This window comes from Talpa europaea (genome assembly GCF_964194135.1).
Source record: "Talpa europaea genome assembly, chromosome: 9".
Classification (NCBI taxonomy): Eukaryota; Metazoa; Chordata; class Mammalia; order Eulipotyphla; family Talpidae; genus Talpa; species Talpa europaea.
Window position 1 is genome coordinate 35,603,047 of NC_140076.1, and position 23,208 is coordinate 35,626,254.

A 23,208-nucleotide genomic window follows, 5' to 3' on the forward strand; every position below is an offset into this window, starting at 1 on the left:
ATTTAAGGTACTGATGAGAATGGTTAGAAAAAAAAAATAGCTTTCAAAAGAATAATACTTACATTTATTTATATGCCAGTTCTTTTCCCACCTCTTATTTAAAAGATTTTAAATTATTGCTGGGAAAAACTTAGCACCAAAGATAAAATCAGAGCTGGAATCCATACTCCTTTCCTGTCTGAATCTCTCCCCTCCAACATGCAGTTTACAAAGAGAAGCTGATGAAATAGGATGGCTAAGTGACAGGTAATTTGGTGCTAAGCCATATTCATAATGACATATTTTAAAGCGGTAAAACCATTTAGCTTATTGCAGTTTTGTTCTTTTAGCTACATCTTTGCAGATATTTATATAGAGTATTTGAATCTCTGTTGATTTACAAAAATTATAAGGTCAACTAAGGCACTTAAGAGAAGTGTTGCTGTTGCTATTTAAATGAAAATTATGAGAACATAAAAACATTCAAATGTCTTGGCATATAGGAAAGATAACTTAGAAAGCAGGGAAAATCCCCAGGGCTCCTGAGACAAATTATGCATCCATGAATTACTATGGGACTCAGTTTCCTTATCTATAAAATGAAGCATCTCAATTCAGAAACCTCTGAACTTCCTTCTTGCTTTAAAATTCTGCACAACTGTAGCAAAGCAGTGAGAAGCTACCCTTCTGCCATTGTGCCTTTGAATATTTTAAATAGTAATAGTTACAGGGTCCCAATTTTTTTTTTCAGTTCTCAGTCCCCATACACACATAAATGTATTATATTCTGTCTCGAATTTTATTGCATTCACTGGTTATCTTAAATTTTGGTTCCTGGGTTCTTGCTAAGTCTTGAATGTAGATATGCCAGGCAGTCAGTATGATCTCTGGAGATTGTTGTCAAACAGCAGATTGTTTTCTCACTCCGTGTTCCACCTCTTACCTGTTTTGCATCAATTCTGCCATAAGTTTCAAAATGGGAGTTGTACATGCTGGCTCCCCATACCACTGCTCAATAGCTCTCTGAAGAATAGGAAGATAGACTGGGTACCTTTTACAAAGTCTGTTAAAGAATTTAAGGGTCCAATAAATACTGTTCCTGAAAACCAGTGCCACTTAAACAGAAAAAAAGGGAATCCACATTTGTTCTTTGTTTAGTATACAATGGCAGTTAAACAAATTGCTCTCCCTAACCTGCACAGCTGTACTTTTTTTGGACTGCAAATAATTTGCTCTATTTGTTAACATATAACGTATGTTATATTGCTTTACTCTGGGCATACTCCATAAATAAAAACCTCACTTTTAAAGTATTAGGTAAATGACACATTTAAAGAATTATGCTAAATGTTGTCAGACAGGAAAATAAATTTAGTTAATGGAGATAAAACATTTGAATTGTTATAATCAGAACATCACACTACTTAATAAAAAAACTTAATTCTGAAACTTAAAAAATACATAAAAATAGAGGAAACTGGTAATAATAAATCCCATGTATCTATCTCCCAGCTTAGAAATTACCTATTTTCTTTTTTTCTTGTTCTCACTGTAGGTCCAAGGCACATTTGGAATGTAGTTTTGAAAAAAGCTTTGGGTAACTTTTAATCTACTCAAGGTCAGAGTTGCTAAAGGTAGGAGTCCCTGTACACACGAGGAGAAATTCTCAGACATCTTTAGCCATATTAAGGCGTTTATGCCCATGACAAGTCAATGGCCAAAACTAACAGAACCTGGAACTCTGACTCAGCTCCACTGGCCTTTTAATATATAACTGGCCTCCTTGCCAAATGGACATATGGAGTATAAAATTAAGGAGTGGGGAAAAAAAAAATCTTACTATGCCAGTGCTTTAACTTCCTTTTTCTTTTCCTAATCCCTCAGTCTGTTTTTCTGATTTTTTCCAATGTACTTATTTGTATTTTGTGTGTTTCACATGAAAGTGCTGAACTGAATCACTGAATGCTATTCCTTTCCTGTGTGATATGGGCAGATATCTCCATGGCGATAAAGACCACAATTTCCTTCCCTGATCTAAAAATAAATTTTAAATTCTCTTGCATGGCCTACAAAGCCCTTTAAGATTTGGCCCCTGCCTGCTTCCTGTCTCATCTCTAGTACCCTCCTTCTGTAGGGCCCTGTCTGTGGTTCAGTTCAATTCCCTACAAAGCCACTAACATCAACTCTCTCTATTCCTCTATACTGCTGCTCTGCCTAACACATTCCTGTCTTTCAACACCTACTCAAGTCTCCCTTCCCCTGGGATGGTGAAACTTTATTTTGTCAAAAGGCATCAATCTCTTCCTCATCTACGTTCAGTGAGCACTCTGACGACCTCTCTCTTAGAACAAACCGTGTAAGGTTTGGTTGCTTGTTCTCCATCTGCCCTTAGTGTTTCTAAGGGGCAAAGAAATGTGCTTCTGTGCCATGTCACTGCTATTTCCTCTTTGTTCCTTAGACTTCTATATAGATGTCAATTATTCCAAGAAGTCTCTGTGTGACACTGTGTGGGAGCACTGAGGTAGGTGCGTATCCTGGTGTGAGTGTGGTACAGCATACATTATCTCTTCTATCATATTACATGCCTTTTGAAGGCATGGACCAGGCACGTATTGTATGCATGGATCTGGCACAATGTAGATTTCAGCAAGATTTCACCTGCTAACTTAAAAATGAGGTGTAGCATATTTGATTAGAACTACCTTTTAATTCTTTTAAACTACGCATTTCACTTTGAAGCTTCAAGAAGCAATTGACGTAACATTCAATGAAAAAAAAAGAGCCCTCTAATACCTTAAGGGTGGCATGCTCCTTAAGAGTACAAAAATGGGATCTTTGTCCTTTGGATTCCCAGAAATACCATGTTAAGGCTATATTTGTATATATTGAAACAATTTAGTTAACAAGTATTTTTTGAAGGCCTATTTTATAACTATTCACTGCCTGAGATTCACTGGAGACACTAGTGAACTAAACATTAAAAAATTCCTGTCCTTATGAAATTTATATTCTAACAAAACAGGAAATAAACAATAGTTATATAATATGTAGTGCAAATAAAAAGTAGTGCCAGTGAAAATAAAGCAGAGAAAGGTGAGAAGTGAGTGTATATAAATGTGTTTCAGTTGATGAAAATGAAAAAAAAAAGTCAATGAACTTGATTGTTAACTATTTTAACTGTTGTCAGACAGCTTACTGTTTTGTTTTTTCTATGGAACAGAAAAACCTGTTATTTTTGATAGATGGTAGATACTATTTACTATGCTAGGGGCTGGGGATTCAGTGGTAAGATATGGCTTTTGTTCTTGGGGAATTCATGCCCCAGTCCGGGGAATGGACACATAATAGGGATGCTCTGAGTATGGGAATTCTGAAGTGGTGCCAGAGGAGCAGAGGTGAGAAAATATTCTACCAAAAGATCTCCGAAGTACAAATTCTCTGGCCATTACGAGAAAAGGATCTGGAAGGCTCATCAGGAAACCAAAACTACTCAAATCTCAGTCAAGGAATACCATAAGCACACACAGTTCCTTTGCAAGGCATTCTAAAGGCATTAGGACCATCATATTTTTCAGAGCACAATGCACTCACTATGGGATAAGGCCGGGGGATATGAGGGGATGCTCCCTTTTCTGTGTGGAATGAGAATGGTGCCAATTCTAATATGCTTTTGACAGAGGTGACTGCCACAGAGAAAATGAGTGATTATTGGAAAGCAGAGTAGAGGTCTACCAAGCAGCGAGGTTAAAAGGGCTTCAGAGTGAGAGTGCCAGACTCAGATTACAGGGTGAGAATCAGAACCCACTCTAGGAGTTTAATTTTCCAGTAGCCTTGTGAGGACTACATATATATGGGTAGAAGGAGGAGAGTGGGGGCCCTTAGGTAGAAGACACACATATCTAATTGTTTTCATCTAGATCTTCTCAATGAATCCCAAACTTCTACATCAGATAAATAAAAAATAGAAAGTATTAATGATTTATTATTGCCTCTTAAGGTGCCAAATATGAAAATACAAGATTTGTTTCTTGACAACATCCATCCATCCATCCATCCATCCATCCATCCATCCATCCATCCATCCATTATTATTACTTCTATGTGATGAACCATAAGAAAATGAGGAAAAACATAATTCTTATCCTCTGGGATATCACAGTATACTAAAAGGCAACAAAAGAGTTTCTATTAAAACTGCTAGGAGACAAGGATCTGAGGTGTGGCTCCAGAACAGAAATAGCCTATCAGTTGAGAGCTTATTTTAAAGGTATTTCAGATACATGAAACATCTTTACTGTTGTTCATTAAAGTAAATGCTGCCAGAAATTTTCTCTTTCTCTACTGTCTGGCAAATGTCATCCATCATCTTTCAACACCTAGTCCAACTTTCACTTTCCTGGGAAGCCTACTCTTTCTGCCAAAGCCACCAATCTCTGCCTCTTTCATGTTCACATGCTTCTTGCATGCATCTTTGATACCACATATTGATTGATTGTTTGATTGTTTATTACATATTTGTTATATCCACTAGGTTGTAAGTTTCTGAAGAGCAATTTGTTTTATTCATTCTTGTAAAAAGCAATCCTTTTATTCATTCCTCATGCCTGGCACAGACCACTCAAAAATATTTGTTGAACAGTGGTTTTTCAGGTTTATTTTCTTTCCCATTCTAGTTTGCCAACACATGGCTGATTTAATTTCTTCTTGAGATACAATTCTGATTTTGTTAGTCAAAATCATCAAATGTTTTACAACAATATGGAATGAAGGTCTAAATCCCTTAATCTGACATCCAAGGGGCCCTGGGCATGAAAATAAGTGGCATTTGTAACAAAGTATCCCCACTACTCTCCTTCATAAGTCTATATCTAGGCCGGCTGAAAATCTCTTATTTTCTATTTCCAATAGTTCAGTTCGACTTATTTGAAAGATCCAGGGAAATAGCTTTACCTTTACAGAGCCTTTCCTGATTCCCTAGCTAAATACATTCACTGTATTTGTATCTTTGTAATGGCACTTACTACCATTGATACTTTATTACAGTCATTTACACAGGTATCTGACTGTCTCCTACTAAACTATAATAAGCTCATTTTGGTGCAGGATTTGAGTTTAAGTAATCTACAACCCTCATGAAAGCTAGCAGAGTCCTTACCCAAATAAGCTGAATAACTGAGCAAATGGGACCCTTTTGTCTCATTTCATATTAGGGAAAGGAAGTAACAACAGTGGTGGAACTTCAACTTTGTGCTAGGCACTGAATTAGGCAGGCCCTTTCTATATGTTAGTTCACTCACTTTTTAAAACATGCCTGAGACCCAGGTGTTATTAGTCCTGCTTTTTTTGAACATCATGATTCCAAACCATTAAGTAACTTACCCAAGACCTCACAGGTTATTAAGTGGTGGAATCTGGACTAGAATCTAAGGCTGTCCTATTCCAAAGATCGTGCTCTTCTACATATCTCAAGGTTGCACTCTGTCTTTGTACAATGAGTTTTTTCATATTAATAAACAGCACTTTTGGCCTGGTTGAGAACAGTGGACTCAGTGATCAGATTATGACTGAGTTGAGGAAACAGCATCACACATCTTTCTTTTTTTTCAATTTCCCTTTCAATTTTGACTATTTCAAAAGTTTAAACAAGGTGACTAGATGCACTGCAAAGTAAGGTGTTTTTATATTGTTCTGTTCTCACTATAGGGGCAAAAACATTTATCAATGATTCTTCTTCAATTCTCTAACAGTAGAACAATTTATCAACATGGTTGCTGTGTAGTTTCAGGCAATTTAGTTTTGGAAGGACAGAGTGATAAGCAATGTAGTTCATGTAGCAGTTAATGCAGTCAGTGTTTATAGAAATGTTTTTGAATTAAATAGCTAACCACTAAAATAGCATTTTATCAAATAATCGCCATAAATAAAATGCATTTTGACTTTAAGATGACATGTACTCTTATAGGATGTTTCTTCTGCATGCTAAGGACTGTATAACAAATTAAAGAATACACATTTATGTGGATAAAAGGCAAATAAACTTTCCCCAGCAGTAATGTGGGAATCATCACTGACGGTTTGACACATCAATATTTCAGGAAGAATAAATGACTTTCATATCCATGTTTTTTTCTTATCTTATACTTATTCATTTTTACATTACTAGAATACTTTGGAAAGAATCCGTACTTTATCACGTGAAACTGCTTAAAGTATTTTGAAATATTTTAATAAAGCTTTTTGAATTATCAAATAATGTAACTTTTAAACAAATTTTACTATTATTATAAATATTTGCTCTTCATCCCTTGCCCAAAGGAAAACTATAAATCTTGTCTCAACTGAATGAACACCATTTATCATATTCATTTTGTTGTCAATACAATTATGAAAAGCCTTTGGCCTTTTCCCAAGGAAGCTGATTTGCTACTGAAACTCAATTATTATAAGCAAAGCTGGTACTAAGCCATCCTGTTTGGTAATCTAACACAGCTTCCTGCATAACTGACATTTCACCCTCCGTCCCTGACCCTAATAATATCAACATCTATGGTCAAATGGAGGAGACAATGGTTTCTAGTTCAAAACAAAACAAGTTCCAAGGTTTTCTGTTTGCTATTTTCTGCCATCTGCTGGACAAAAGTTTCACTTCAGACAGGTGCCAAAACGAAGGAGTCAAGTAAGCAAATGGAAGACAGACTTAATTAAAAACTTAAATTTCAGTATGTTCTATACATTTTAGGCAGTACCAATTATGGCAGCTATTTCTATTCTTTGACACTCAGGAGAAAGCTTCTGACCTTGACTGTTGGTTATATTGTTGAAGAGGAAACATAAATGCTAATGACTGGATATTTTACAGGCCAGTGTGCTTTTAAGATCATCAGCATCAAGTGCCAAAACCTAGATTTTTATAATTTTTCAAATAAATGAAAGTTTTTACTTTGTGATCTTCCATTTCTGTTTAGGGACATCAAAGCAGCCTATATAATTGTAGTTTATCCTTCATAGTTAATTTGTATCACCTCCCATGTTAAAATCTATAATCTCTGTACATGTATTTTATAGTGACATAAAAGCATGCATGATTCCTCAGTGACATAAAAAATTCTTATCTTTTACTTCTAACCATTCCAGGAGTGCGTAAACGAAGTATTAGCAGTTACTAAAAACTTAAGTCATTATTCAAATTCACAATTAAAATTTTTTAAAAATGTTTTTCATACTTAAAAATTGCCCAGATCCTTTGTTAATGTTTTTGGCTATAAATCTGGCATCAGCAGTTGAAGATTACATTTTGCAGTTTAATTTATGAGGAAAGTCTGGATAAGAAGCATTTGCAAATAGTAACTTAGAAATAGTGTACCTTAAAAAAATAGTTTTAGACTATAGAACTTATGTGTTCTGATAGTTTCATGTATAAAAGGCATGAAAATACTGTATTACACTTATGACTTACATAAATTGTCACTTCCTGTTATGTTAGGATCAAAGAGAATTTACACAACACTATCAACACAGAATTAATAGTAACCATTTATGACTACCAAATGCACATTACACAAAGTGTGTTACCTATTACAACGGTTATAGTAAGCCATGATGGTGGTTGTCTGTTTCCTTTTTTAGATGAGGAAACCGAGAGGTGAAAGGAGCAGCCCAAGTTTACACAGTAAATGAGGAGCTGGGATTTCAAATCTGGTCTGTTTGACACCAAAGTCCATGTTTTTTCACTCTTATATGATGGGGCATTTCTGCACACGCGTGCGTGTGTGCGTGCGTGTGGGGTGTGTGTGTGTGGTTGTTTGTTTCATTATTTATGTTGCTGTCTAAGCCTTGGCAAAGGTAAATTCACATTTTAAAGAAAATGAAAAAGCCTGATCATCCCCCCCTTTTATTTCCATTATTATTTTCATGATGAAGAAAAACTGTAGCATGATGAATTAAGCCTCAAAGAGATAAAATGACCTTCTCAGCCCTGCTAATTGAAATGGAGTAGAAATTCAACTCTCCCGGAAAATGCCAAATGGTAGGATTCATTGTTTCTGAGTTAAGGTGTTAGCCAGATTACCCTGTAACTCCAACATAAACAATCATTTGGGGATGTGATTTTTAAGTTGTCAATGTTTGATGGCACCAAAAAAAGTGACCTCTCTGAGCTGGGTCTCCAAATGCTGTGCTCAGTTATCTGCACTGCTGCCACTGTGCTGTAATTTTTAGCTGATTACACATTAGTTCATTTAGCTTTGTTTCCTCTTCCCTACTGTGCCATACTATTAAACGAAAGTGAGGGGCCTGGCATCCCTCTGTGCACAGAGCTGGTATTGTCACAGTGTAATAAGGATACATCCAGTCAAACAGCATGGTGTAGCTGGTCTTTGTGTTCAGTGCAAAGGCAATCCCTCGAAGATCTCTTGCCAGCCCGATCAACATACGCTGTCAGTGGGAAAGAGACACAGTAATTGATTTTCACGTTAGCACAGAGCAGATGGAGTAATAATCAGGCAATAATGACCACATATCTGATTTTGATTCATTAGCTAAAATGTCTCGCTCAGATCCCTTTCTATAGAAAACCATAGACTCTTTAAACAAACAGACCATTAAATCTGCTGACCAACTCTGCTTCTTATAAATTAAGCTAAGTCCTAATTCCAATAGCTTAGGATCATTTAGATTCTTAACATATTTTGTTTCTGAAAAATCTCAAATCTGAAAAAAAAAGCAAGGATTGATAATTTCACAAAACAGAAATGCACAGGGTCTAGACATTATTTAATAACAGCAAATCATAACCACATTGGCGTGCATGAAATCAGTCCCACTGAGCAACTCGGAGTGTATCCTGGGAGCATACTGGCACTTAAAGATCCCTAAGGAAAATTTTTAGTAACTTATGAAAAATAAAACTGGGCAAGTGACCTATTGGTACTGTGACATACCAGAATGGCACTCACAGTCCCTAAACATGGAAGAGTTCTATTTTTGATGTCAGAATACTTCAATTTAAAACTCAGCTTTACTTCTTAACTTTAAGATTAAAGGCAAGGCAACATACCAGTCTCAGTTTTGTCATCTATAAAAGGGGCTAACAATGCCTCTTTCACAGAGGTATCATGAGGAATAAATTTAATAAATTTTTGTAAAAATGCACAAGAGGTTGTTATATACATTATGTTCCATCAGTGTTTAGTATTATACAAAACAAACAAACAAACAAACAAACTTGATTCTTTAATAAAAGAGGTCTATTTGTACTCTGGTCTCCTAATTAAGCTGTCCTTAGGATGAGGCTTGGGAAGAGGAAAAGAAAACCCATGAACAGATGCTAGAATGTCAGAACAAAGAGCACAAATAAACGTAATTGCAAAACTAGGGGGTGGGATAATTGAGATATGCAACTGTGATTTCTGAAGATTCCGTTTCAGTAGAAAGTATTCTGCCAGAAAATGGTCTCTGAACTTTTCTTTTTACCATATTTTCTTTTCCTCACACCCTGGTATGAATGAAAACCTCTTTAGGAAGGCATTTAAGCTATCAGTAAGGTCTTGAAAGTGAATCCTGACTGTCATCTTATTTCTGAATGACATTTCAAATCTGTGATTTCTGATCTTGCCTCACACACTTGAAAGGTGATTCAATAGAACTGGAAGTTGTTTATAAGAATACTCAGTTTATATATTGCCTAATAGTTTATAGAATGATGGTTATCTGAATTTCTACATCTACAGGGTCTGAATTTCTCTTTCAGCTTCTGGAAGTGAATAATTGTTTTCTTGTTCGTAATCTCAACAGTTCTTGTTTTACTGTAATTGCCTGGTCTTCTTGTAGCTGTCTGTAATTTGGCTTTTATGTAACCTATTTTTACCCCCTTGAAGCACTTCTTATTTTTCTCAGCTTTCCGTTTCGTGAAGCCTCCAGAACAAATGCATCTTCTAAGAAGCCTTTTTCAACAAATCTAGTCTGTTTAGCTTTCTATTAAAGTGGACTTTTGGGTCTATTTTTATTATGTATACTTACAGGATACAGGCTGCTCTTCAGACAATCTTAAGTGTTCACCGACACGTAAGATTAAGAAGGCACCCACCCTTCAACTCTAAGTTAGTCGGTGGGAACCATGAGTTTTACTTTCTTTGTGCTTAGTACAAAGGGCTCTTAAAATATTTTACACTATTTTCATTACACAAAAAGGTTTATATTTATTTCATAACAAATCTTTCTTCCTAAAAGGTGCCAAGTTTAATAGAAGTGCTCTAATTGACTCAAATCTATGAAATTTGTATCAATGCTTTATTTTAGAAAATAAGAGCAGAGGAAGTATATAACAATAACTAAAATGTATGTTTTCAATAGATTAGACTGGGCAGGAAAATGCTGTACTAATGCAAGAAACAGATTTCTTATGTTCAAATAATACCTTTTATCTCAGAATAGCAAGAGTACTGTAACAGCCTATACAGGTATCTGACCACACGATGGGAGAACTTTCTTGATAGCTAAGACATAGTTCTTGTGAGACAGGAAAACTGTTAACTGGGAGCTCAACCAGATGACAAAACAATTTCAAAGAGCCAGAGGTGACTTGATTGAAATTTAGGGGAGAAGGAACTATAATTTACCATCTCATTTAAAATAACACAAACAGGGGTATTTCAAAAGTGGCGTTTTTCTTGCGGTTGGTTGATCTGCAAAGTGAAAGTCCTCTATATTTTTAGTGAGGCTGTTTTGGGGCATCTAATCCTAAGAATTCCTTTTTGGATAGTTGAAGGAGAAGATGCTCAGTGCTCAGTCCACTGCATGGTGAACAGTTGTCTGTGTGCCAAGCGTGAGACGGATGGGGCTGGGAAACAGCTGAAATGTGGCTCCTTCCACCCTGACCCCCAAAACAGGGTTTCTAATGGAAAGTCTGACAGACCCTTTACTGTAGTGGCACTACTGGGGGCAGCTATAATATTATCCTCATAATTCTACTATATAATAACAACAAAGAAAAAGAAGGTGAAGGGTCATTGTGCTTTGTCTTTAGAATTAAGATGGCTGTCTTCATCCTTACAGCATACTCTTAATTCTGGAGACACATCTTAATAACCTCTAAATAGTTCCAACAAAAGAGCCGTGTCAGAGGAATGAGCAGGCCCCAAGGTGTTTCAACTGGAGTGTTTTCATCTGCCTTTATTGCTCTATCCCTCTCCAGAATTAAGGCAATAACCTGTGATAAATTATTCAGGAACTGCTACAGGGATCAAAGCAAAATCATTCTGTTAAAGTGCTGTTTGCAACATTTGGCACTTAGTGCGAAAACTTTTAATGTGCGCATGCTGAAAATCAAGGATTTTAAATAATTTAACATTGTGGAGTTTTTACGAAGGGACTAAAGATAGCAGGTTCCTATTTAACTGCTCCTCTTCCTCCGAGAAGTTTTCATTCATTTTCCTTAAAACTCATGACGTCATGGCCAAATCAAAAATGATGCATGAGTCAGGGGAGTACTGGACATATTTTACTATGAATACAATTACCAACGGAAAAACACGTATTTTGAACTGATGCTTTAGAGTCAGGATTTGTCACAGCATTTCCTTTCTTTTTTCCTTCACTTTGAAGAGAAAAACCCAAGACAAAAATTCAATGTTCTCTTCAATTATATTAGGACTAAGTAAGAAAACAAAGCTATAAATTTAAGAGTTTTGTAGCCTTTCCTGCCCTCACAGTCATATTTCAATTTGGCAACATAGGTCCTTAATGTTTTATGTTTATCCTGAAATCTGCATTTGAAAAATATCTATAAATAGGGAGTTAGAAAATCCTGGTAAGGATTGCAAATTAAATGAATTTGGCAGTCCTGCGGCATTTTCATAGAGATATTTTAACAGCATCACCTCCTGTGGATTGGAATACTAAATACTTTATTGAAGAACAAAACAGAACTGTTTTTATCTCTAGTACTTGCAAAATGAAGTACCTGAAAGCACTTTTGCATGTATTATTTATTCATCATGATAGAAAAATAGCCTTAACCTAATAAATTATATTTAAAAGCATTTAGTGCAAAAGTTTTGTTTATGATAAAGCAACAGATTTAGTTCTTTATCGGTAGCTTAAAGCACCAAGTTTTCTTTATACAAATTAGACAGATGGTGCTTACAGTAGAATTTACTAAAGGTCTGTCACAACAAATGCAGCCAAGCTGCATATTTAATCACTGCAGAATCTTGTCTACCTGCAGCTGCCAACTGCTAATCCAATTTCCCTGATAAATGTGGCAAGAGACACGATCAGCAATAAAGAGCATCTAACTCCATTTTCCTGCAGGGCGTCTTTTGATGAACATTTAGGACGGAAGCACGGAGTGCACTGTGTGGCCTTGGTTCGTGGCAGCTGCATGCATTCTGAGGCACAGTTCTCAGGTTACTCACTTAATTCTGCCACTATCATTACGTTGCTATTGATCTCAGTAGCTGTTGCCTACACAGCATTACTCTAGATGAAGCTGAATCAGGCAGTTATCATGCATCAAACTTGCTCAAAAGCCTGGAGATTTCCCCTTAATTACTTGTGATTTTATTTGCAAATACCGTTAAAGTGTAATCAAGCAGTCACTTTCCAGGGTCGTTAAGAACTTGCTGGTTTAGGGATATATCACTGGAACTCCATTAAAAATGACTCTAGGAAGATGGTTTCTATCAAAGTAGATGGGATTACATCAAAACGGGCTTGGAGTATAATGAAATCTTCAAATGAGATAAATGTAATTTTTATAAAGATGGTGTTTTTCAATCTCCCTGCTTCTTTTTGATATAAAGGGCAGCAGTAACCACCTTAAAGCTTCAAAGATTTTCTTAGTCATTAAAAATATCTGGAAGACAGATATCTAAAAAGTATAGCTAACCTGAATAGGAGGTCTGGTGAATTTCAGCAAGAATATAAGCACAAAGAAAATCTGTAAGTTCCTTTTTTTGTTTTAAAATTTTATGGCTATTGTATATTGCTAAACATCCATTTCAAGAACTCCATTTTAAAACAAAATGTATAATATTTGGCCAATTATTTCTTTTGGCAGAAGGATATCACCAACACAACCATTAAAGGACATCATTCTTCTGATTTTTTTTCCTGTTTTTGGTAGAGAGAAGAGGAACCATGCAAAATGATGGCTAATATTTTCAACATATTTCAAATAACAATAAAATATGACTCAAGCCATCATCAGTAAAGGTGCCTTAATTCTCTGGAGTATATTTATTAGTCTTTTAAAAATAATAATCATGTCAATCTATTTAATGTAGCCCTAATACATTATAATTTGAGAAGAAGCTATTCCTATTTAGCACATCTTATGCTTCCCATCCCCCACAATAAAATATGGGGCTGTTTTGTCACAAATAGCTTGCTACACTTAAGGATTTTACTAATAAAACATAATGTTGTCTTAGATATTATGACTGTTGCCACAGCTGAACTGACTTGTCAAATCAATCCTAATATGGCTCCCACAGGCACATAAAAACCTTATTTAGCTATCAGTTATCCTAATCACTTTGTTCAGTTTAAGAATGCAATACTTCAAGACCAGCTCCTATTTATACATATATGCCTAGCCATTTAATAAAGTCTTGATTTATATAAATTCTTGTTTAAAAAATATTTAGCGATGTAGTGTTTTAGCATGTGTATGTTTGTGCATTCCTCCATATAACTATGTTAAAACACAGAGTGCAGGGTAAATGTGGGAAAAGCAATGTTTAAAGAGGTGTGCACAAGAGAAATCTTTTAAAGATACTGTCACTGAGACAAATCTGTGCCATCTAATCATAAACCAACTGTCCCAAACCATCCGCAGACCTCAAAGTCCATTTGAATGACAAACCAGAAAAGCACTTACACAAAAAGTACAACTCAAAGACACACGGAATTGGGAAAGCAAGACTGATGAGGCACAGAGTTCACACAGCTATGCGGGAGCTTTTTCTGGATCTTGATATTCTAGAATGAATAAAATCATTTTTCCTCATGTTCGGAAACAAACCCACCTTTACATCTTCTTGCTTAAAGTTGTTGTTGAATATCTGTAATATTGTTTCAAAAGAGACCGTAAGAGGCAGCATAAAATTCTCAAATTCATCCTCATCTTCGCCTATCAGAAAAACAAAAGGGTCACCATGGTTTAAAATGCATGCTATTATACATTAGCCTCGGCAGTGAGTGCTTCATTCAGGCTTAGAAATGTTCCCAAGAAGGGGTCAGCCTGCATTCATATCCATGCCACATTTTGTGTTTTGGCTCATTGAATATTCTGGTGTTTTCCCTTCCCTTTTGCACCAAATGAAATAGCAAAATTACTTACCAGCCATTTTTTTTTCCTCGCTCTTTATTGGATCAAACAGACTCATGCCCCAGGCATCTCAGTCCTTCAGCTCTTAGGGCCCCTAGAGCTTCCCTAATGCCTCAAGGAAAGCCACTTTCAAAGCCTCAGAGACAAGGATCTTTTTTTCCCCCTTCTCTTTAGGTGCCAAAGCCCTAAAGGGCTCACAGACCCAGGTGCCCAGATAGCTCTAAATTATTATTCTCTTTTATTTATGTTCTTTTATTATTATTATTAATTTGTTAAGTACGTGGCAGGGAAACTTTTATTTGCCAAATAGGATGGGGTCCCTCATGGGTATTTTGGATTTTAAGTATATTTTCCATGGGTCCACTTCCTCTTGTACTATGCTTCTTTTCTTTATAGGGAAGAGGGAAAAGAGACATTGCCTTTTTTTTTTTTTTCACTTTAAATGTAAACGTATAGTTTGCTCAATGATTCTCTCAAAGCTAAATCTTCACACATGGATATGAACAACTGGCAATTTATATAGTATCCTTTTCAAAAGGAATTTCTTGAAATGAGAGATTTGGTTCTCACATTTATCTTATGCCACTTAGATGTTCATAAAGCTATGAACCCCACTTTACTGATTAAGAAACAGGCAGAGAAAGATTAAGGGACTCGCTCGAGGTTGCATACTCAGCTAGAGGTGGAACTAAAGAGATCTCAGAGAAGACAGTAGCTGCTCTCAAAGGTTTGATCCTTGATTTAGAAACATTAGCATCACTTGGGAATTTGTTAGATACAAATCCCAGGTTTCATTCCAGAGCTATTGAATCAGAAACTCTCAAGTGGGGTCCAGCAATTTTTGTTTTAAGAAGCTTTCCAGGTGATTCAGATGCATGCAAATGTTTGAGAAATGCTGGCCTACACATCATTCTACAGATCAGGTCCAAGGGAGGCCCAAGGGCATATACAGAAAAGATCAATGGCAAAATCAAGATCTTCTGACTATTAGGAGTAGCTGAGCTGGCTGACCCCTATCTTTTGTGACTTCTCTGGAGACAACCCAGGTAAAAGAAATTGCAAGCTAGTAGGATGCATTGCCTCGGTTCTGTTTGAGCAAGTGGACTGAATCATGAACTGGCTAGTCTGTTCAAACAACTTGGCCCATCATCCTGATGAGGTGCCATTCTAGATAAAAAGTGTTAGATCCTGACTAATGATTATCTCACAATTTCTTGGAGGAGAAAGCTGAAAGCCCACCAGTATAGCTGGAGTGTAACCCATCTGTGCATAACTGGGTGTGGCCCAACCCAGAACAAGCTAAGATGCTGCTCTCCTGCCCATCTTTCTTCCCCGCCTCATGCACCTTATCTATCCCGTTAACTCTTTTTGGAGAGCTAGGCTATACTCTCCATCCCCACACTGGCTCCCTCATGCATGTCTCCAACAAAGCCTTGCCTGGTTCAGCTACTCCTAGAGCTGTCTGATGAATTCTTTCCCTAGAGGGCAAAGGACCCACTCATTTGGGTAGAGGCCCTGTAACACTCTTCCCTTTAACTTTCCATACTTTGTTTCCAGAACCTAACAGAATCAGGAAGTCTGCTTTGTTCACAAAGAGATGTCAAATGGCCAGTGAGTCTTTCCTGTTCTAGATACATGTAAGGGTTTAGGGACCTAGGTGAAGAGCAAGGTGGATCAAATTATAATCCCTGCTCTGTGACCAAATTATTCCTCTGACATAAGTCCTCTGTCAGTTGGTGGTAAAATGTACAGACTTGTAGAGAAGCCATTCATATATTTTAAAGTCCAGGCCAAAAGATAGCTTTCCCAGTGTCTGGGCAAAGTTCCCATGCAATTCCTCTTACAGGTCCCATTGCAAGCCTTCCCCTTCCTCCCTTAGTATTCCCACAGAATTCTGACATATTTACTACACACTGCATTTCTCAGTCTGCCTTGAATTGTAGATATTTAGGCACAGAGGTAATAATAACACTAATACCACCTATATCATTCCAGCACTACTACCATTTGATCAGGATTACTTTGGGATTTAAATGACATAAAATTTATAGCTTGTGTATGCAAACTATTAGATCTATCAGTCTATACTAATAGTGCAGGCTTTACTTCTAGAGAACTTAGACTGTGCATCTTTTTAGTGAAGTATGGCTCAGGTAAGGCTTTGCAATGACCAGACTCAGTGTCTGGCTCCACTACATACTGCTAAACTTTGGGTATTTACTAATTACTCTAAGTCTCAGTTTTTTTCATCCATAAAATAAGGACGAAAACACCTATCTTCTAGGGTTATGGTAAATATTAAAGGCATGAAACTGAACATTAAATACATGAGAAACAAGATGTTCAATAGATAGTAATCCTAGCTCTTAGAATGCTTGGCGTTTATTAATGCCTAGCAAATACATCAAATACTGTATTTGAAAGAAAAGCAGTTGCTTAATAAAGTGAATCTTCAAAACTCTCTGATTTTCTAAACATGATATAGGACAATTCAATAGCTAATTGAAATACACATGATCAAATTTCTTAAATATATGTACATTATATTTAAATTACATAATCTTACTTCTCTAAGATACTGTAAAGTCTTTTTAAAATCTGCAATTATTAATGGCAAGTGATAACAATCACTGCAGGCAGATAAGGGAGCTGGAAAGAGTGGATACTTTCAAAGTTCTAAGCTTGATTCCTGGCTCTGCTACTGTTTGATGTCTGTTTTTGAATTAAAGTCACTTCACTTATCTAAGTCTTAGTGTCTTCACCTGTAATTAAGAGACAAATAATATTTACTTCATGACGTTAGCTGTGAGGATTAAATGACTAAATATCTACAAACCCCCTTGCTCAGTGTCTGGCATTTAATAAATGACAGTCATTAGCATTTCTGTTGTTTTGAGTTTAACATGAACTTAGAGAGTTGATTATGGTGATCAAATAAATTGTGACCATGAGCTTGCCAGCCTAATACCCTTCCTTTGGGAGCAAAGCTTTTCCAAGGTAAGGATGTTTACTCAGAACAAAGGCAAACTAAGGACTTGAACATTTCAGCCCTTCATTTAACATACTGAGCTACAGATCAAAAAACTTTGATGCCACCTTTCGCCTCAATCAATTTTTAAGGCAAATAGGAACATCAGGAGCACGAAAGACAAGTCACCAATATGTCTAAGACTCCCAGGAGCAACTATTAAAGACAGCAATGAGAGCAGCAATTCTACTTAAAAGTCACTTCCTCTGACTATCTCTGACCATCTACCAAAACACAACCACAGTGCGAACCCTAGCTGCACCCCTTCCCAGCTCTATAACCTACTCTATTTTACTTTTAGCACTTACTGCCACTCACTCTTAATTTCATATTTATTTATCACTTGTCTTTCCTACTAGAATGTAAGCTCCTTGGGAAAGGAACATGGTCTGTTTCCATCATGGTAGTATATACCTAGTGCCTAGCACTCAAGAAATACTTAAGAAATATTCATGTAGTGACTGAACAACAATAACATTATTTCCTGGGTGCTTATTACATGTGGGCAATGCACTTAATTTACTTAACAAACCCTACCTAGCTCCTACTGTGTCAAAGACATTAGTTGTCACAACCATCCTATGAAGTTGTATGGTGATTTCCTTTCCTTTCCAAGTGAACAGAGAGACTCAAAGGAACTAAGTAGTTCCCCCATCATCCTCCAGCTGATGAATGCCAGTGAGCCACATCCCCAGTTAGGTCTGCTTCACTTCCAAGTGCATGCTCTTCCTGCTGTATCTATCTCTAAGGGGGGGGTGGGTGCATCAGAAATGGGGAAGTTGGGGTCACAGAATCTTGAATTTGGAATGCAAACAGAACAATCAGCTTGGTTCTGGTAAAGAGAAAGGAATTCCTCACCAACTACTTGAGTTTAAGTTAGATAGATGTGAGGCACTAGTGCATTATTCCTATAGAAATGTTTATGTTTCAGTTACTAATATTTCTCTGCCATTGCAATGGAATTATGTTGTGGCATCTAAGCTTGAGAACTGGTCATATTTGTTTACATTATGCAAACAATTTTATACAAAGTCTGTTAAAGAATTTTTTCTCTTTTGTATTACCTATAGAAGTATCACTTACTATTTCTTATAGGAAAAGAGAAAAATACAAGCTCATTCTCTTACAACTTCATATTCAAACATGCAGTCATACATCTAATATGCCAAATATATATGTGATCACTTTATGAATAATAATTAAAGTTGCAAACTTTTCTTTTCCTTAACAAGGACTCAGGCACCAGTGCACTTGAAGGTAAAGATAAATGCGTAACCTTTTATTTTGCTCAACAAAAGTGTTCAGAAGAGCAAAAGTGGTAAAGACAATGTAAAATTTAACATTTTATTACTGATGTTATACACTATTTTATATAACATTTTGAGGAGTAACTGCCTGACTTCAATTCAAGAAAACACTTTTTTGTTGCTACTGTAATCAGAGTTTTATTTATTTTTTTCAAGATTTATTTATTTATGCATGCGAGAGCAGGGGTATAGGCCAGATACTCTGTCTCACCAGAGACAGAGTGGGGAACAGAACAGGCAGACTGACTGAATACACTGCAAAGGGGAGCAGCGGGCAAGTCAGGAGAGATCTGTGGTGCCATGTGGGCTGCTCCTTGGCCAGCCTGGGATCGAACATGTGCTGCAGAGGCTGCGAATTGCTTCATAGTGTGGTACTTAACCTCTTTCGCCACCAGGGAGGCCCATAATCAGAGTTTTAAATGGCATCAGCAAATAAAGGGGTGCTTATTATTCAAAACTAAATGAAGTACCAATTTATAGACTAATATTTTCACTGACATCAGAAAAAGTAAATGTTACTTTTTCATGACAAGTTCTCAGTCATGTAGATAAAAATGATAAAATTCTTCAGTTTTTTGATAAAGCCCAAAGTCACTTCTCTCTACTGGATTTCTGAAGATTTGATTCAAAAAAAGTGATTTATCAGTTTCAATTTTTTTCTTCAGAGAAGTCACATTAATACAAACAGGAACTCTTTCAGTAAGTTGACCTTCATATATTTTACTTGTAGGATACTCTTTTTTGTTATTTTGTACATTTTAAAACCTCCAGTGAGGAGAATATGAAATGGCCCAGCCAATATAATAAGTAGCTACAGAAGACAACAGTTAGGCAGTTACTCAAAATGTCAAACAATATTGCCATCTGACCCAGGAATTTTACCCTAGGTATAAACCCAAGAGAGCTGAAAGTAATGTCTATGCATAAACATATAGATGAATGTTCACTGGCAGCAGTATTTCACAATAGCCAAAGGATTATGAACAATTATTCATCAATTGATAGAAGGGTAAAATGTGGAATAGTCATTAAAACGGAATATTATTTAGCCATAAAAATGAAGTACTGATACATGCTAAAATATGGATGTACCTTTAAAACATTATGCTAAGTGAAAGGAGCCAGACACAAAGGTGACAAATTATATAATTACATTTACATTAAATATCTAGAACAGCAAATTCATAGAGACAGAAAGTAGATTAATGGCTGTCAGGGGCTGGGGATAGACTTAGTAAGGAGTGACTACTTGAAGGTACAGGGTTTCTTTCAGGGGTAATGAAAATATTCTAGAATTAGTGATAAACCTTGTAAATAGTCTGTATTTACTAAATACCACTGAATTGATTTTCAATTTTGTTTCCTTCTGTAGGGTAAGGAAAAATGTCAGGCTTTTCTGCCCTCCTGCCATCAGGATAGATGACGATCCTTGGGTCCTGAATGCATGCCTGATGGCGGGCACCTGGAGTAGGGTGTGGGCATAGGTAGATGGGATTCACCTGGGCTAAGACTGTGCTTTTTTTTTTTTTTTTTTTTAAGGGCGGTGTCAGGGGATGCCAGCAGAAGCCGAAAGAGAAGCCCAGAAAGGGGAGGGGGGGGGGACAGGAGAGGAAGGGAGAAGGGTAAGGAGAGAGCCGGAGAACCCAGATAGAGTGAAGACTTGCTGGGGGCTGGGAGGCCTGCCAGCCTCCCGGCCCCCCAGTACACCTGCCTGCTGTGTATCTGGCAATCCCAATAAAACCCCGCAAAACCACTGGGGACTCCGACTCCTCCTTTACCCGGTCTGCTGGATCATAGAAAACCTGCTCTGTGTCCCATCCTGCCCTTACACATTCTGAACTACCTAGGAATTCTAGCTGGGCTTAAAATGATTTATAGGACCTCCCTGGTGGTACAAGGGGTTAAGACGCAACCTATGAAGCTATTCGCATGAGCCACTGCAGCATGAGTTCGATTCCAGGCCAGGGAGCTACCCACAGGGTGTAGCAGACCTCTCCTGACTTGCCCGCTGCTCCCCTCAGCACCAGTGTCCTGTTCCCCACTCTGTCACTGGTGAATCCTCTCACCTCTCATACCTCTGGTCTGTACCCCAGTTCTTGTATGCATAAATAAATAAATCTTAAAAAAATGATTTATAGCCCAGTTGGGGCAAGAAATTTTAGCATTTGTCGGGAAGTCAACAGTTCTAGCTTCTATTGGAAGATAATAGCCCAAGTACTGAAGGTAGAATAGGCTGCATTATGGGTATGGAAATTGTGTTGTTTTGAGGTCTCAGTAGCAACCAGTGCCCCTAATGGTATGTTCAATAAATATTTGCTTCTTATGAATATATACTGAGTACTTGTGTTGTGATAAGAATTGTTCCATGTCCTTTCACACACATCTTTTGATTTTTTTAAGTCACATGATGACTCTTCCAAGGTAGATATCTCCATTTAGTAGATGAGAACATTGAGGCACCTTTTAATTCCTCTCTCCAGAGATCTAGAATATTTTAGTTCCCAGAAGAAAGATACACTGCCCACTGCAAACTATTTACTCCTTTTCTAAGGAACCTATCCTAAAACTTTCATCCCTGAAGCATCTCATTCCCTGGGGTGCTCTGGACTCTCTACCCTGAAAACCAGGTAAGTTATTAAAACTGGATCTGGACTTAATGGGCTGCTTTCTGCCTACAGGGCCAGCTAATTAGTCTTAATTATCTCATTATAGATTCTAAGTATTTCCAGCTGCTTCTTTACCCCTTATTGCCCACTCCTACCCCACCCCCAACCCCAAATGTCTATTTTCCAGATAATCTCTGCCAAGTCATGGACACAGGTGATATATTGATGTATTCTTCCTATCATAACATTAGCTATTTCTGATCAAGCTTCTCACTTACTAAATATTCCTGGGATATCAACTTCTATGTTCCTTTATCCAGGAGAAGAACTATGTTTTGGCCATTTATTAGACATAAGGACAGATCTTACAAACTACATTTCACCCTTATTGACCACAGGATTGAAATATACCTATAGAGCAAATAATAAACTAAATTATAAATAATAAAGCAATTAAACGAATCTGTTTAATTGATAGAAACTTGGAAAGGATCCTCTTTCATTTCTTCTCACTGCCCCCAAGCTTCAAATCAATCATTTGGTCCAAGTAAGAATAAAGAAAAAGTTACATATCCTAATTGATTGAGAAAGTGAAAAGTGAAATAACAGCTCAAAAGTGAATGAGAATGTGTGGTGAGAGAACTGCAAGTTATATGACTTACCTTGGGCAAGTCATTTAATCTCTCTATACCTCAGCCTTCTAGTAGATAAGCAATACAACAATAGTTACTTCATGTGGGGTGGGCTATTGTGAGGGTCTAGGAGTTTAATGAATGTGAAAGTGGTTTATTTGCAAACAAATATTATTACTAATAAGGGAAAGTTTCCTTCCTCTATTTTTACTGAAGTCTTTAGTAGTTATTTCTAGATGACTGTGTCCCCTTTTGGTCAAGTCATTTATTTGCTACTTAAAATTTCTCATATTTGAGCTAGAGATATCTTTAAGTGCCATTACCTGCTATAAATTACAAAGGCAGATGGATACTAAAGAGCAAACTCTTAATATTTAAAAATGCCATTTTAATATTAGTAACTCTGTTGATCATTAAGAAAAAACGACTGCACCTTAGAGTTTGACTATTTGGGGAGAGCAATGTTCACTCAAATCCTATAAACATACTTCTCAATAGTTCAGTATTAGTTGCAGTCATAAAATGCAATTGTTAGTGACACTGAACAATTCTAAATCTGTGGTTGGTAAAAACCTAATTTGCAACTAATAATACTTAGTTCTCTATAAAACAAAAAGCTTTATTATAGTTCTTTTCCACACTTCCCCTCTCCAATATTTGTCAACAAATTCACCTCCATTCAAATTAAACAGTAGAAGGTTTTTATTTATTCAACTATTTTACCCTGAATAGCTCCCTGGAGATTCTCCACTTGCTGGCTTTGGTAATATTATCTTTCCTTTAGTTCATTAGATTGACAATGCTGATTTAAGAAAACCAGGAATTTTTAGTGATTTTGGAAGTGCTAACATGTATGCAGCTATGGTTGGTCACTTATTTTCTTCTGAATGTGTGCTATCTCATGCAGCGAGCCTGCATTCATTTTTATAAATTCTTAGAATACAAAATAAACCTTGTCAACAGGAAACATCATCCTTCTTATGATGAAATGCTTTCAATTCTGTTCTTTATATAAGTGAACATTTTGTCTAGTTTAGCCAAGGAGCAATCTGATAAAATGGTACAGCTGCTTATTGCCAAAAAACCCCCCATTTTCATGTGAAATACAACCTGGGGCACATAGCATCTAATTAAATTTACACAAAGTACAAATTATTGAATAGAAACCAAAATGCATTTCAAAGTAAATACCAATTAATGTGACACCCAATTTCTTTCCCCTTTTCTAATCACTGCAATGTGCATGGCTTATACACAAAACATATTCAATTTATTTTGTGTTATTCAATTAGAATATGCTTTACATTTCAATCCAAGAATCATATCC

At 36.6% G+C, this 23,208-nt stretch overlaps 1 protein-coding gene across 1 annotated transcript in view; it reads right to left on the bottom strand.

Moving 5' to 3' along the window:
- RANBP17 (RAN binding protein 17) overlaps positions 1-23,208 on the bottom strand; it is a gene marked incomplete at both ends in the record, with an annotated part of 302,743 nt that overhangs the window by 53,852 nt on the left and 225,683 nt on the right. The window contains 3 exons of the mRNA XM_084242318.1: positions 923-1,030; positions 8,324-8,412; positions 14,007-14,110. Coding sequence (XP_084098444.1) covers positions 923-1,030; positions 8,324-8,412; positions 14,007-14,110 — 301 coding nt within the window. The remainder of the gene's footprint in view (positions 1-922; positions 1,031-8,323; positions 8,413-14,006; positions 14,111-23,208) is intronic.